Source organism: Conger conger, chromosome 9 (assembly GCF_963514075.1).
Source record: "Conger conger chromosome 9, fConCon1.1, whole genome shotgun sequence".
NCBI lineage: Eukaryota > Metazoa > Chordata > Actinopteri > Anguilliformes > Congridae > Conger > Conger conger.
Window position 1 is genome coordinate 50,311,546 of NC_083768.1, and position 16,996 is coordinate 50,328,541.

The 16,996-nt window shown below is 44.4% G+C and overlaps 1 protein-coding gene across 1 annotated transcript; it reads left to right on the forward strand.

Moving 5' to 3' along the window:
- The first annotated feature begins 7,222 nt into the window (after positions 1-7,222).
- stmn2b (stathmin 2b) lies at positions 7,223-16,536 on the forward strand. Its single transcript, XM_061254783.1, has 5 exons — positions 7,223-7,431; positions 12,259-12,354; positions 12,722-12,897; positions 13,660-13,851; positions 14,969-16,536. Exons 1-5 carry the CDS (start codon positions 7,413-7,415, stop codon positions 15,026-15,028), a joined length of 543 nt encoding a protein of 180 aa, XP_061110767.1. The 5' UTR covers positions 7,223-7,412; the 3' UTR covers positions 15,029-16,536.
- Positions 16,537-16,996: the final 460 nt, after the last annotated feature.

Here is a 16,996-nt window from a genome sequence, read left to right on the forward strand (position 1 = left end):
TAACAGGCTGTCCATCGCATGCTGGAAGGTCGATGGAGCCCCATGCAATGGGAAAAGATGATTTTTCCTTGGACTCTGGAGACAAGGGAATCTGCCAGTAGCCCTTGGTTAAATCCAGCCTCGAAAATAATCGAGCAGTGCCCAACCGATCCAGCAGCTCTTCCACCCGAGGTATAGGATATGCATAAAATTTCAAAACCTTTCAGTAATCCACGCAGAATTGAACAGACCCATCGGACTTGGGAACAAGCATAATGGGACTGCACCAATGACTTTGCCATTCCTCTATTACTCCCATGTCCAGCATTATGCACAATTCTTCCTGTACTACTATTTTCTTGTGTTCAGGTAATTTGATATAGGTGACTTCTAACTACAGTGCCCAGAGAGTGTGTATGTGGTATTTTATAAGGTTTGTTCTTCCTGGTAGGAGGGAGAATATGTCAGCAAAGTCTTGATGCAACCGAGCTACCCCTGCCTGCTGCAGAGTCAGATGGCTGCCAAGAGGGAGTGGATGAGTTTTGTTCAGATTGAAATTTTCCGGTGGCATTATATCCGGTGTGGCTAGCAAGGCAGGGTCTACCTCTCTCCACTATATTAACAAATTGAGATTACATTACATTATCCAGAGCGACGTACAGTTGATTAGACTAAGCAGGAGGTAATCCTCCCCTGGAGCAATGCAGGGTTAAGGGCCCAACGGCTGTGCGGATCTTATTGTGGCTACACTGGGATTCAAACCACTGACCTTGCGGGTCCCAGTCATGTACCTTAACCACTACGCTACAGGTCACCCTGGATGGTAGATCTGACGTGCCCCTTCCATATCAGAACGAATAACCTCATAGAATGAATAACCACATCCCCCTACCCACCGTATAACTGTGCAAAGGTCATTACCACTTGGTGAGTACTTTGGATGCTGATGACTGGAGTAATACCGGGACTGTCTCCCGGTATTCCTACATGAATTTAATATCATTTTTACTTTGGCTTGTACTCTCCACCCAAGTTTTCTTTAACAGGTCCAAAATACCATGGGGCTTTCACCTGTACAATAACTCAAAGGGGAAAAACCCTGTGGAGCCTTGGGAAACCTCTCTTATGACAAACAACAGGGGGTCAATTAGTTTATCCCAATTTCAGATATTGGTGGAAATAAACTCAGAGATCATTGTCCTCAGCGTCTTATTTAACCACTCCACCAGCCTGTCGGTTTGAGGGTGGTAGACGCTGGTGCGGAGACAGCTCTTTTGTGTCTTTTGTGACATAAAAGAAGTGCCTTGATCTGTGAGAATCTCTTTCGGGATTCCCACATGGGAGAACAAATTAAACCGCACCTCCGCAATAGTCTTAGGACTAAGCATCAAAAGGTGCTTTTGAAATGGTCGCAGGATTTACACTCTATGCACACCGTAAAAAAAAAAAATATATAATACAATATGAAATCAGACAATTATATTGTTACGTGTTTGACCTGCCATTGCTGTGAACCGTCTGAAAAAAATTTTTACGGTGGCTTTTTGGCACTAAAAGCTGAGTGCCTGTATGTGGTTCCCGACTTACCCAATATAATTAGTCTTTAATTATACAAAAATAGCGGTATGACACTGCCCTCTGCTGGTCGGGTAACCTCCCATCAATCTTAGTCACTTGGTCAGTGACTCAACTCAGTGTCTCACCCCGAGACTGTTCGAGGAAGACTGTCCGAGACACTCGAGAGAGTAGGGGAGGGCCCGCAGCCTCTGCTCCCAAATCCCTGTCAGACATTTCTGTCTCTCCCCGAACCAGGACACGACCGCCAGACAGCCACTCCCCTGGATCTCTCACCAGTGACCACCTCACCCCCAGCTGTAGCAAAAGGACAATAAACACCATCAAATTCGCCATTTCTCTAAACCCCAGCCAATCATGTCCCAGCGGAAGGGGGGTGTGGGTACTAACCCCAGCCACCATGCTTTTGTCTTGCAATTGAAAATTCAATCCATGCAGTCAGATAATAATTAACATCCCCATGCACCCCGTGATGGCCACCTGGTTGAATCTATCAATAGCTTCTGGTGGAATCAGGTGTTGGTGCACAAGGGTACGGTAGGAACCCAAATCCAACAATTCTTTCATGATATGACTCTGCTGGAGTGGGCGAGGAATGCACCTCCCCTGACGCCTCTGGCACACACATCTGACTTGAGCCAGGGAGCTGAGGGGAGCTAACAGTGGGACCAAAGGGCTGGGTGGGACGGGGTTGGCCTTTAGGGAAATGGGGGCTTAAATCGAGGTACTTGGGTTTGGGCGGATTTAAAATGGGGAACTGGGGCTGGGTTAAAACGGGAAATTCAGGCTGGGGCGGGGTACAGACGGGGGACAGGAGAGCAAGAGGAAAGGCAAGGAGAGGAGTCCGGGGAATGAGAGGGAGGTTCGCGATTCTTCCTCCCTGTGTCCTCTCCGACAGACAGGTCCCTTTAGAGCCCCATTATTGCTCCAGTGCCACCTGCTCCACGATGTCTTCGGGAGTGCGGCCCTCAGGTTGCAGCCAGCGCCAGCAGTAATCCAGGAGCTGCTGAGCGTAGGCAAAGGGCCGACCAACTGCCACAAACGAATGTTCTTGCAGTTTCTTCCGGCGATGTAGTCGGCCAGGGCCCTGGCTGGCATATTCCAGGCAGCCTGTTGCACATCCCTGACAGCTTCGATCACAGCTCTTTTTTAGGAGGCAGGATTACTTTACTTTAGGATTACTTTCTGGGTGGTAGAAAATAGCTGATCAAAGCCTTCTAGTTATAGGAATTTGGTCCTTTGTGAAGTAAAACTAGCAGTCCGATATTCAGTCAGTCAGTCAGCAACAATGTATTAATATAGCTAAAATAGTCTTTAATTACAGTATGAAGCATACCGGGTAAAAGCAAGGCAGTTCAATTACAAACTCATGTTAGAAAGGAATGAGCTTTTATGCCCCAAACCTCCTGAAGTAAAATGCAGGTACTTGTCCCTGATTGGGTGACAGTCAGACAAATACATATTATTTTGTATGCATATGATGTGACCAAGGAAACCAAATGGTCATTGTCAGCAAAGCAGACAGTGAACCCGCCTTGATCATTCAGTATGGGCTTCCTAACCCCCCTTGATCATTCAGTAGGATTGAGGTATTAGGTGACCGTCCAAGAACAATGAAGCAGGAAATGTATTCTTCCCTACATAGTCAATGTGCGGTAGCAATAAAAAAGGCAGACGGGATGCTCGGATACATAGCCAAGAGTATTGAGTATAAATTTATTAAAAGTACCTTATGCAATACCATCGTTAGACCACACTTAGAGTACTCTGTGCAGGTCTGGGGACCACACTATAAGAAAGATACAGAGGCGCTGGAAAAGTGTCAGAGAAGGGCAACCAGATTGATTCCATGTATATAAGATAAAAGTTATGAGGATAGACTAAAGATGCTTAATCTCTTTAAGGTTAGTAAGAGAGTATGAGATTTATGGGTGGTTGGATTGAGGATTTTAAATTTATTAAAGGGATTAACGCAATTTTAACAAGATTAACCTCTGCCAAAGTGATGGAAAGGTGTGGAGAAAGACGGGATCTGTTCCATCTGTTCCAAAATATACCAGCTCATCTGTGAAACATGGTGGAGGAAGTGTCATGGCTTGGGCTTGCATGGCTGCTTCTGGAGTGGGCTGACTCGTCTTTATTTATGATGTATCTCATGATGGTTTCAGCAGGATGAATTCAGAAGTCTAGAAAAACATTCTGTCTGACAACGAACAGAAAATGTGGACAAACTAATAGGGAGGAACTTCATTATGCAGCAAGACAATGATCCAAAACACGCTGCCAACACAACAAAGAAAAAGTGAAGTCAATCACCAGACCTTAGCCCATTTCACCTCCTGAAGAGGAAATCTCTGCCCTGAAGGGAAAAAAACCCAGATAAAACAACTGAAAGAGGCTGCAGTAAAATCCTGGAATGAAACAGTTTGGTGATGTCAATGGGTTGCTGGCTTGATCCAGTTATTGTAAGCAAGGCATATACTACCAAATATTAACTTATTTACTTATATAGTCTCTGTTTCAATACTTTTGCTGACCTAAAAATTGGGTGGTCTGATACCACAAAGGTGCTATGTTCAAAGTAGTTTAACACATCTAGGTGTAAATACCAGGAAATAAAAGCTGAAATCTGAACTCTTTTCTCATCCATCCATCCATTATCTGAACCCGCTTATCCTGAACAGGGTCGCAGGGGGGCTGGAGCCTATCCCAGCATACATTGGGCGAAAGGCAGGAATACACCCTGGACAGGTCGCCAGTCCATCGCAGGGCACACACACCATTCACTCACACACTCATACCTACGGGCAATTTAGACTCTCCAATCAGCCTAACCTGCATGTCTTTGGACTGTGGGAGGAAACCGGAGTACCCGGAGGAAACCCACGCAGACACGGGGAGAACATGCAAACTCCGCACAGAGAGGCCCCGGCCGACGGGGATTCGAACCCAGGACCTCCTTGCTGTGAGGCAGCAGTGCTACCCACTGCGCCATCCGTGCTGCCCTCTTTTCTCATGTTAATCATTTTATATCACCCCCAAATGTATTCAGTGTATTGAAAACACAAAGGAATTGGCCTTGCTGTTCCAATACTTTTGGAAGGGACTGTTGGTGGGTTGAGGAACCTGTGGTTGGGTTCTAAAATCCATAACCATTTCTAATACATTAAGCTTGTTAAGAGTCATCACAACATGGCCATGACATGTCTCACCATTTTCTAAAAGACTGACTATGATAGAGTCTTCAGCAAAGTTCAGAATATTTTTACCAGGATGATTGCTAAGGCCATCACAGACACTGATGTTTCCCAACTCCTGCTTTCCGACCTCTGTGCTCCACCCTATCTCCTCATCTCTCCCCCAGGCAAACACACCAGACATCCTCCCAGCAGGCAGCCTCCCTCTCCTCTGTCCTTCTAGATCTCTCTTTGAGGCCTTCGACACGGTCAACCACTCCATCCTCCTATCCTCCCTGGCAGCTACAGGGATCTGCAGCACAGCCCTAGACTGGATTAACTCCTGCCTCTCTGGTCGCTCCCCCAGGTTCCCCAGGGCTCACACCAGGTAAAACAGAACTGATCTCCATCCCTGCTCTAACCCCTCGCCCCTCTCTGATTTTCCATTTCGCTAGGGGACAGCACAGTGACATCATCGCCCAGTGCAAAGAACCTTTCCCCTCCCCTCCCTACCTCCCTGTCATTTGCAATTAGCCATGTATGCTACAGTATATGCTGTCATGATCGCACTTGCATATAATTATTTTCCTATTCTTAGTGGTATTGCTACTTCTTGGTCAGTTTATCTGATTATTTATCTATGTGATCACTCATGCACTTGGAACCATATTTTTCAGAGCACTTGTCCCTGGTTATGATTAGCTCATTATTGTATGTCGCTCTGGATAAGAGTGTCTGCCAAATGACTTTAATGTAATGTAATGTAAAATTGGATGACATAAGTTTAGCATCTGAGAGAGGAGAAGTGGATACTGGCACAGCCTCAAGTTGCCAGCATCTTTCTGCAATCGGACTGTAAAATAATTAAATGCAGTGTGCCTCTATTTTAGCAAGTGTGTGAATGAATTATGTTTAAGCACTGCTAAATGCATCCATTATGGTTAATCAGTGACCGGAGTGCTTAGCTGTTGTTGGCGCTACGTCTCGGTGATTTTCAGAAGGTAACTATTCTTTTTATTGCCATGAATGCATGCCAGTGGAAAGAGCTGCATCAAAAGAGCCTGGCTCTGAACTAGAATGAGTTTTTTCCCCCAAAGAACTAGACTGGTTTTTTTTTTGTTTAAATTCAATAACATAAATATGTCACAATAAATTGATATATTCTGTACTCCCAAACAGAAATAAAAAGACCACACTTGTGAACTTGACATACGGTAAAATATATGTATGCATCTGTAAGAATAATACCAATATATTAGGATGACGTAAAGTAATCAGATGTATCAGTGGTGATTGTTGACTCATTGAGAAAGATAGACTTTGTAGTGTTTTGCCTTTGTTGAAGTCCAGTTTTAGAGTGTTTAGCATGAATGAGGCCCACACATACTATCAATGGCATTTATTTGTGGCTAGTTCCTGGTAGGCACTGTACATATTTTAGTAAAATAACTTCACACCACATTCTGTGTGTTTTAATGTTCATCTTAATGGTCAGAGTTACAGTCAAACCTAAATGTATTCGGTCTCTACTGCAACCTTGTGGTAGAACTGCAAAAAGGCAATTGAATTTGCCTCAGGATTTATGCACCTGAACATGGGTTTGCATGTGAATATATGTTTATATCCACGCCAGTGTGTAAACTCTGATTACCACATATTGTTTTATGTCGTATAATATCTGGAACAACAAAGCTGTTATTTCCTGCAGGCCCTTTTGTTCAGACAAGGCCAACAGTGAAATAAAGCATTGCTTGATCTATGTAGGCCTACATTAACTTAAAGCAGGCAGACTTATAAGGGGAAAATCACTAAGATGATAATTAATAACCATTTAGATACATAAAGTGCCTTTTAAAATATAATGGTTTTGTCTATAATTGCTCATTATAAAACTTGTGCATATAAGATATTAATCGCCAAATTTCGTTGGCTAGCAAAAGCCTGGGCCTTGTTTACTTAAGCAGAATGTCCAGCAGTAGAGGCAATAGGACCTTATTTAATTTCAGACAATGAACAGTCTATTCAGTCCATTCTGTGCATACAACATATCCAAAAAGAGACGATAGTTTGTACACACAACAAAAACATAATAATGTTCCAGGGAAACGGTTATCGTTCGTTATTTCATTTGGTATTAATTCCAACGTTTTATACCCAGAGTGGTGCATGCATGTGTGTCCGCGAGAGAGATAGCGAGAGAGGGGCTAGATACGAGCTATTAATTAAAATTCTATTAATTGATTAATACAATTGTGTCATTAATGACTAGCAATATTTCACGTATGACAACAAAACAAAAACTTTGTACTCGTTGTAGGCTAGTTAGTCAACTTTACCATTGCCCATCGTCAATTGATTTTGTCAGTCTGACTTAAAAAGCAAAGGGACACGCTCATTTTTTTATTGTACTTTTATTGTAATTGCCATTCTGTTGCAAAATCTGATAATATTGTGAGTGCATTTGTTTCTTTCCCAGAGATGCGCGTCAGGGGACGACGGTAGCCAATCTGATCGTGCGTGAAGACGGTCGTAAATCACTTGCTCTTGCTCGGTATCCCTTGCTCCCACCAAGCTCTGTTCTGCTGACTCAGTGCCTTATAGTAGTCCTTTCTCTCGCCACAGACCAGAACTGCGACGTTTGCTTCGGTAGCCTACTCCAGACTTACTGCACCAACGACAACTATGGCTAAAACCGCAATTGGTAAGCAACCCATTCTCTATGCGTCAATTTTGGGACGATAACCGGATGGATATCCGTGGATGCTGGGAGATCCAACAGTAATATTGACGGCATCATCTAGGCACAAAAGATGCTACGAGCGGATTCATGGGAGCGGTCAAATCAGTCCGTCTGAGAAAATAGAGGAAACATTCAATTTAGACGAGATATTAGACTAAAGAATTTTTCATGTTTTAAAAATAATCGTTTATGTTTCAGTGGCAAATCATCTTAATTGTGTCAATGGGGCCGAACTGGATAGATAAATAGCTAGCTAGCAACAAAACGCCCAACGTGAAGGTAGATGGACACTGTATTTGGCGTTCAAATGGTCCTGTAATGTTTGAATATAGTGATGGAGGAATTAACTTGTTCGTTCATTAGTTAAGCATTTTCTGTGAGAAACGGGCAGAAATATCACATTGAGACTGCCGCACCTGCTTCTATTCCCCGGCACATGCCCCAGCAGCATAATGCAGACAGACCGCACCCAAGAACCCGGTCGCTTGATGATTTCAAGAAGGTTTCACTGGTGTGAATGAATGTAGCCAAATAGAAGCATTGAATAGTTTCGTACATCGCTGAAATATTTTTTCCATAAATTCAGTTATGCAAGGGCTCTGCAGTTAAAAAACATAAAATAGGCTACCTTTCAGTCTTTAGAATAGAACATTTGGGAAATTGTATCCCTTTACTTTTTTTGTCATAGCGAAGCTGTCAAGTGAACAAGAAATATGACCTGCATCCTAGGAGGCACGAGAATATTTCCAATTTTGATATTTTTGCGAAACGAAATTGTCATAGTCAGACGAAGAGAATTGGGAGTAGCAATGTAGGTTAGTTTCGGTGTTATCATGATTATTGGTTTTATCGACCACATAACCTACCCATTTTCCTTAGCATTTATAATCCGCGTTTTATATGCAGCGATGTATTGCGAGTCAATTCTCAGTTTATCTTAATATGTTTTAATGAACCATTAGAACCAAGCATTAGCCGGGGTTTTTATATATATATATATATATATATATATATATATATATATATATATATATATATATATATATATATATATATATAAACTAGAATATATGGGCTACTATTTGGGCTGGGCCTTGTTCATCATACAGTATGATTGCAGGTGATGTCACGAGGCGACATCGAAAGTTCCATTAAGAATCATCCAAGGTATTATTTCTATTATGTTGTTTTCTAACGGGTAAAAGTCCATCAAATCCAACCTCTATACTGGGGAAGTAAATATATAAATAGACAAATATGAAAACATATTCTTGAGCATTTATTTATTTATTTATTTACTGCATTTTTGCATGCTTTAAAGGGTCTTGAAGATAAATAATAATTTGTAATGATTTGACTGTCTGGAGAGATACTTTTCCTAGATGGATGGGCTCTGGTGTTTGAAGTGAGTTGTCTACAGAATTGTCTCGTCATTGGCAGCCAAGCAGACAGACAACAGGAATGTGCTTGTTTGTGTTGTTGAGTCTTTTCATGGATTATCCATAAAAATACACAATTACAATTTGGCTGCTCTAATATTCAGGCAAGATTTCCTGTTAGAGTCTTATATTATCTGTCTTAGAGTTTGCAATTTCAGATAGTACATAAAGCTTTTGCGAGCTGCAATCTGCCTATTGAGTTGGAAACCTTTTACTGTACATTTACATTTTTTTTCTTGAGACTGGCCCTGATTAGGTCTGAACTTATCTCAATGGAGACACCTAGAGGTAGACTGACCACTCCGAGTGCACTGAGCGTATCTTTAAAGAGAAGGACCCTGGGTGTGTTTTCAGATTGTGACCAGGGGAGCTAGTTTGAAGGGATTATTTCCACACTATAATACCTTTTTGTTGTGTCATGACAACATAATCATTTTTTATTTAGCTGATGCTTTTATGGCGGCACGGATGGCGCAGTGGGTAGCACTGCCGCCTCACAGCAAGGAGGTCCTGGGTTTGAATCCCCGTCGGCCGGGGCCTCTCTGTGCAAAGTTTGCATGTTCTCCCCGTGTCTGCGTGGGTTTCCTCCGGGTACTCCGGTTTCCTCCCACAGTCCAAAGACATGCAGGTTAGCCTGATTGGAGAGTCTAAATTGCCCGTAGGTATGAGTGTGTGAGTGAATAGTGTGTGTGCCCTGCGATGTGAATGGTGCACACCTGCAGGGTGTATTCCTGCCTTTCGCCCAATGTATGCTGGGGTAGGCTCCAGCCCCCCTGCGACCCTGTTCAGGATAAGCGGGTTCAGATAATGGATGGATGGATGGATGATGCTTTTATCCAAAGCAACATACAGTTAACCGCATACAATTAACTACATTGCTCCAGGGGAGGATTGTCTCCTGCTTAGTCTAATCAACTGTACGTCACTCTGGATAAGAGCGTCTGCCAAATGCCATTAATGTAATGTAATGATTAAGCAGGGAACAATCCCCCCTGAAGCATTGCGGGGTTAATGGCCTTGCTCAAGGGCCCAACAGCTGTTCGGATCATTATGGCCATACCAGGGCTTGAACCAACAACCTTCCGGGTCCCTGTTGTGTACCTTAGCTGCTACAGGCTGGAATTCTGGTGTGTGTGGACTTTGATTCACTGTGGATTGTTACTATACTATACAGACTACACTGAGCAGCTGAAGGTTCTGTTCGACTGTACTTCACTGTACTACATCATCCTGGGTTGTACTAAAGATGGTTTTCATATTGTAGCAGTTCTGTCTAAATAGTATATCACGGTGAAAAGAGCCTGTAAAAATGTCAGGGTTAAAGGGAGCTTAAACATACAGTCACACTGCATATGGCTCTATGTCATATTACATCTGACAGGTGATGTTTGATCTGGGGATGTATCTGACACTAATGTTTTTCCTGTCCGACAACTCTGAGCAGAGCAGAACGGGTGTCTGGTCACAGGCGACAGCCAGGGGGAGCCATACACCATGGCCCCAGCAGCGGTTGGCTAATCTTTACTGACGATCTGCGGTCATACGCTGATGGATCACTGCAGGGGGGCCTGGGGTGTAGCTCTGTTACCGTGGTGATGAGAGGATGCCTCCTCTTCCCCTTATTGTGTGGGGTTGGAGGAGGGAGGTCTGCTGCTCTGCCAATCATGATGGAAATTGCCGGCTAAAAGCTGTCGCAGCTGAGCAGTGCTTGGAACGCTTGAGGAATGAAAAGCTTTTTTGTAGATGGTGGATGCCAGAATCACAGATAAACTATGTCCTGATTGGATATTCAGGTCCATTTGCTTAAGGTTATCGAAAGCCTGTGCCGTTCTGTCATTGTCAAGCTGAAAGTGGTTTGATTGGCAGTCCCATAATGAATATTCATCAGGGGGTGTGGTTGAAGAGAGAACATCGATAGATTGCATAGCAACACAGAAAGTACTGGAATGTTCTACCAGTTGAAACCTCTTAGTGCAGGAAGTACAGGATTTAAGCAATGACCATATAATCATCTGGTCAGTATAAGATTATCTTAATCTATCTCGACAATACCCCACTGGATCCCTTCAGATATTTAAAGCACTAGAATTAGGTTCCCCTTTCTAGTTCATTGCACTGCAGTTGTCAAAATGCACTTTCTCTTTATATAATCCACATACAATTTTATGACTAAATTTGACATTTCAGTTTTGTATGAGAACAAAAGTAATCTCTGAGGAGAACATGACAAGCCATATCCAATACTGTAATCTTATAGCAAGACCAAAATCTCCTCAGTCTGAGCAGAAGTAATGTTGTCCAGTAATTGCAAATTACCAGAATTCCACTGCTGGCAGTTTCCGCTTACGTGCTTGAGGGCACTGTCTGTGTTCCGGTGGGAATCCATTCTCTGGACAGTTTTTCCTTTTTTTCCAAGTTTTAAAACAAGTGCCAAAATCTGTTTAACAGGGATATTCAAGTCTGTACTGCTGGTTTTCATTCTTCCCGTCAAATCAGGAACCGATCTGGGAGAGCCAGCATGAGAAGTCCCTGACCAATCAGAAACATGAATCATTCAATTAACTTTGTGGTTGTGAAGAAAACCAGCAGTATGGTCTTGAGGGCCAGAGTTTAGTATCCCAGGTGTTTATTGGTCACTTTGAGGGTTTGCAGAACAGTGAACATATGGAACTGGAATAATTTACACGCTAACATGCGGAGCTCAGCATTTTAGCATGTGTTCGCTGTGGGCATCCTTCAGAACCTCCTGTCTGTACTGCATGTTAACATCAGTCAGAGAGGTCTTCAGAAATAACTGTATCGTGTAGCATTTACCTCTCTTGTTGTTTACTCCCAAAAGTGAGACACTTCAAGGTCGCACTTGCTGCAGTACAGCAGGCAGAGAGTAGTGACCATGTCTGCAAACACAAAAACACAGCGTCAGTGCCAGAGCAGTGGGTGTGTACCCACCAGACCCGTCTCTCTCACAAGGCAGGTCAGCTGCACCAAGGGCCCCACTTTCTCATCTTCCTTTGACAGATCGATTAAAAATAAAAGCTCAGTATGTCTCCCAGAGGAGACACCAAATTATTTTTTGCCTAGGGCCCTGTCCCTGTCTAGGGACAGCTCTGATACCAGCAGACAGTCTCTTAAATGAGAAACATCAAGGCGAGGTTGGCATGACATACATCACATGAAACGTGGCTGTGAGACACAGACTAATTCACGCCGGTGAAAATAGCTTTGTTGATAACTGTTTTTTATGTGCGATTTTAAAGATGTATTGTTTCAAATTGTTACGTTTCCTTTTGAAAGGGTCTTCTCTCTAAAAAGCAGTTAAGAGTTGGCTCCTGTTGCTTGGTCTCCACAGCATACAAAGAGAAGATGAAGGAGCTGTCTGTCATCTCTCTCATCTGCTCCTGTTTCTACCCAGAGGCACGCAACAAGCTGGTGTGCGAGTTTGAAGGTAGCTGAGCATAAAAAACTGAATGCTGTTTTGGTGATTTGGGGGGTTGCAGTGCTTTATTAGGGACTTTGGGTTGATGTCATTCAGTTTGAGTGTGTGTGTCCTGCGATAGATTAGCAACCTGACCTGGGTGGATTCCTGCCTCTTGCCCAATGCATGCTGGGATAGGTTCCTGCACCCCACGCGACCCTGACCACAAATAGATAATGGTTGGCTGGATGGATGGATAGATGGAAAATGTAATTCTTGACTTTACTGTAAGATATGCTTGTGATTCTGGGAGTCCAACCTTTTGAATGATTATTAGAACTTGGCATTAAATGATATTTTTGTAATGGCGTGCTGGGGGTCCGCTCCTGTCCCGCAGACATGGAGGTGAAGCCGATCAATAAGCGGGCCTCCGGACAGGCCTTCGAGGTGATCCTCAAGCCCCCATCCCCCATGTCCGATGCCACCCACAGCATCACCTCGCCCCCCAAGAAGAGGGACGTCTCCTTGGAGGACATCCAGAAGAAGCTGGAGGCGGCCGAGGATCGGAGGAGAGTGAGTGACCTGCCCGTGGTCCCAAAAAGTCCAGAACGTTCCTTTCTCTGCTCCAACAAGAGTGTGGTTTCAAAGTGTGGTTTGTAGACCACCTTTGATCCACGAGAACCTGCTTGGTGGTGTACCCTGGCAAAAAAAAAGGATCATAACAAAAATGACATTACTAATTGCATTAGTAATATATACTTTGTTGGGGGCTGGCATCACAATTCTTTGCAAACAGGGGCAGTCACGTCATTAATGACTGAAAGTGTATTTGTGCTTAGTACGCATTTCAAATGTACACCTTTTATATTGTGGTTCACTGAGGTTTTTTGTGATTGTTTCAGTGGTCAATTGAGAAAAGACTTGGAAACCACTGTTCCAATGGATATTGCTTAATGGATATCATCCAGGGAATCTTAGCGGGTATCTATATTTGGTGAAAATCACACTCCTTTAGGCTAAAGACAAACAGCTCTCATCGAAAACACATTTAACGAGAGACTTCCACACCACATAGCAGCACACTGTCAGTGATTATAAAGCCGGCTTTTGTGTTTCTGACAACTGTCATTGCATCATATGTACCTGGATGTATACAATTTACACTAAACAGAGATCCAAAAACACATTAAAAGCAATCCAAGCTTCAGCTTTGATTGTCCTTGTACTGTCTGCAGTATGTGTACCATAGTCTTTCTGGCTAAATTCTGGTGTGTGACTGGTCGAGTGGGTGGGAGCAGGAGTGAGTAATGCAGACATTGTCCTCACCCCTTCCAGTCCCAAGAGGCCCAGGTGCTGAAGGCCCTGGCTGAGAAGAGGGAGCACGAGCGAGAGGTCCTCACCAAGGCCATGGAGGAGAACAGCAACTTCAGCAAGATGGCGGAGGAGAAGCTGACCCTGAAGATGGAGCAGATCAAGGAGAATCGCGAAGCCTACCTGGCCAACATCATGGAGCGTCTGCAGGAGAAGGTGAGGGGGCTGGGAGGAAGGAGGTCCTTTTCAATGTTGGGGTGGGACAGGGGAGGCAGGGGAGGGAGTCATGGAGGAAATGTTTCGTTTTAAATCCTAAATTCAATTGGAAGGGGATGTTCCTAGCGGAGTTCACATTTTTTCAAGGATACGTGTGACTAGCCTACTATTGAGTATCGACAAGTTGAATTGTGTTTGGTCCTGCCAAAGCTGAGATTGGCATAATTGGCTCACCGCTCCGAGGGTGGGGAGAGGAACTCGGCAGGGGCTGTAGGAGCGCTGTATACAGTCAAGCCCTGATTGCACTCGCCTCGGAATGACGTTCACGGGAACTTGAGGCGATGCGGCTTGTAGAAGTGATTGGAATAGAGTGGGTACAATTGGCTATGAAATTGGGAGAAAATGGGCTTTAAAAAATTGTAGGCATGTTCCCTGATTCCCTGATGAGTTTGGCAGGGGGCCAGGCTTGGTGAGTAATGTGTCAAGGAGATTTTTTTATTGAAATGTAAAAATTCCATTTAAACTGGGCGATTAGTTTAGCTATCGGTAGACCCAGCCCACTGTGGTGGGCAGAGGGCCACAGTATAACTGATGGTGGTTTATCTATTGTGGGATGTTGTGGTTGTTGTGACGGTGGTGTATCTGTTGTGGGCTGTTGTGGTTGTTGTGATGGTGGGGTATTTGTTGTGGGCTGTTGTGGGCAGAGGACAGTAGTGTAACTGATGGTGGTGTATCTGTTGTGGGCTGTTGTGGTTGTTGTGATGGTGGTGTATTTGTTGTGGGCTGTTGTGGGCAGAGGACAGTAGTGTAACTGATGGTGGTGTATCTGTTGTGGGCTGTTGTGGTTGTTGTGATGGTGGTGTATTTGTTGTGGGCTGTTGTGGGCAGAGGACAGTAGTGTAACTGATGGTGGTGTGTCTGTTGTGGGCTGTTGTGGTTGTTGTGATGGTGGTGTATTTGTTGTGGGCTGTTGTGGGCAGAGGGCCGCAGTGTAACTTATGGTGGTGTGTCTGTTGTGGGCTGTTGTGGTTGTTGTGATGGTGGTGTATTTGTTGTGGGCTGTTGTGGGCAGAGGGCCGCAGTGTAACTTATGGTGGTGTATCTGGGTCCTGTTCAGGAGAAGCACGCCGAGGTGGTGCGGAGGAACAAGGAGTTGAGAGAAGAGCTGACGGCATGAGCTCCGCTCACTCCCCCACCGGCCCCGCCCCCCTGCCAACCCCAGCGTACCGCAGCACAGCGTACAGCCGGAGGACCGCCCACCCCCTCGCCCCTCCCACTTACAACCCCGAAACACAAAATAAACATCTCACTCCTCTAAAATGAATGATTTGCTCGATATAAAAAAAGTGAAAATGGGTATTGTTTTTTGTAAATACTTCTTTTTTTGTTATATGAGACAACGACAACAAAAAAAGTTATTGCGGTGTTGAATTTTATCATTTTATTCTGGATGTTTTTCTGTTTCTTTAAAACCTGCAGCGGTTTGTCTTGTGACCGGCTTCGGTGTTGTGAGTTGCCAGTTAGCTGACGTTTGCAGTGTCTGGTTTCCCCCATGATGTCTCTATCTGTGTCGCTGTGAAGAATGCAAGCGTTTAGTGTCACTCAACCCCCCAGTTACAGTAGAGGTAGACTTCATGTGACCTATTTAGCATTTACGAGCCCTGTCCTCCTCTCTGTCTCTCTATCACTCTTTCCCTCTCTTTCACACACATGCACACGCGTTGACTCGCTGGCTTAGTGGTGTAGCGTAGGCCGCACCATCTCCTGAACAGAGATAGCCAAATCCTGCATTCTGGGCCAGGGGGAGGTAGGGGGTCAGGGGGGGTTTTTGGACTTTCCCCTGGCTCCGTCATCAGTCGCCCCCTCTCATTGCGTAATAGCGTATAACCTGCATGCCTCTCTGACCCCTCTGTATCACCCTGCCCCCCCCCCCCCCCCCATCCTCTCATGCAGTGCACCCAAATTTTCATCAATTGCTCACAGTGGGAGTGCTTTCATCTCTGGTTCAACTGTGTCTGAAAAGTCTCTGCTTCCTCACCCCAAGCTGATTGGCAGTTGTATTGCCCTTGAGCCGTGGTCCCTGGTCATTGGTCACTTTCCTGTGACACCATACCGCGACCCTTTGTATTACTTCCTGGTACTGTTTTTTGCCAAGGTGCGGCACAGGGAAACCAGTAGGGGTAAGAGACTCAAACAAATGTGGCATAATAAGTCGTCTTTATAGAATTTTAGCATTTTACAGTGTTAAAGCAGTCTTTTAAAACACAAAAACGAAATTGAAAAGACTTTGGAATGGAAGCAGATCGAGGGAAGGACCAAAAACATGCATGCCGTACCGTAAGATATACATGCACTCTGCTGCGCACATACTATTCAATGACACAGGGCTGAGGAAGTGCACAGGCAGGGAGTAGACATGACACACCAAGTCTTTGTCAGTGCAACTTCCTGCTCGCACGTCTCCACGCGCGCACACGCGTGCTCCTGAGGGTGTGCTGAATGTCACAGGCATGTCCCTTCTCTCTCCGGACACCGAAACGGAGAACGGGGGCAGACCGGCGCACCTGTAAAACACTGCTGTACTTCTCTCTCTGCCTGCAACCTTTGCTTCCTGTTTGTGTTTCTCTCTCCCACATATATCTTTGTGAGCAAGCTGTGCTGAATAAAGGTTTGGGGTGCAGTGTGTTTGTGTTCATTTGCGTGATTCTTGCTTCCTGCAGTACAAACTATAGCAGATATAATGTGACGGGTTGGGAATGCCTCTAATATTCACTATGCCACAAAAACACACATTTCACACTGCACAAAATAGGATACAAAAACCAGCCATGAATCCATGGATACGATGTTTGAACAATAGGTGGATGACATGTGAGTGTATTATTTGCATTAAACGTGTTTAAAGCTTAGTTTGAATTATGCATTACTTTTTTTACACATATGTCATGTTTCCAAGACCAGTCAACCAGTAAAACCAGTTCCAAGTCCTTCATCCCTGTCTCTAAAGCCCCAGTAGTAATGAGGTTAGATTTGAGTTGTAATGTGTAATATGAACAGCAGGGGGAGGTAAAGGACCACGATACACCTCATCAAACGCTGACGCCATTGAACACGGGTTGCCGTTGTCAATAAATTGGCCTATACG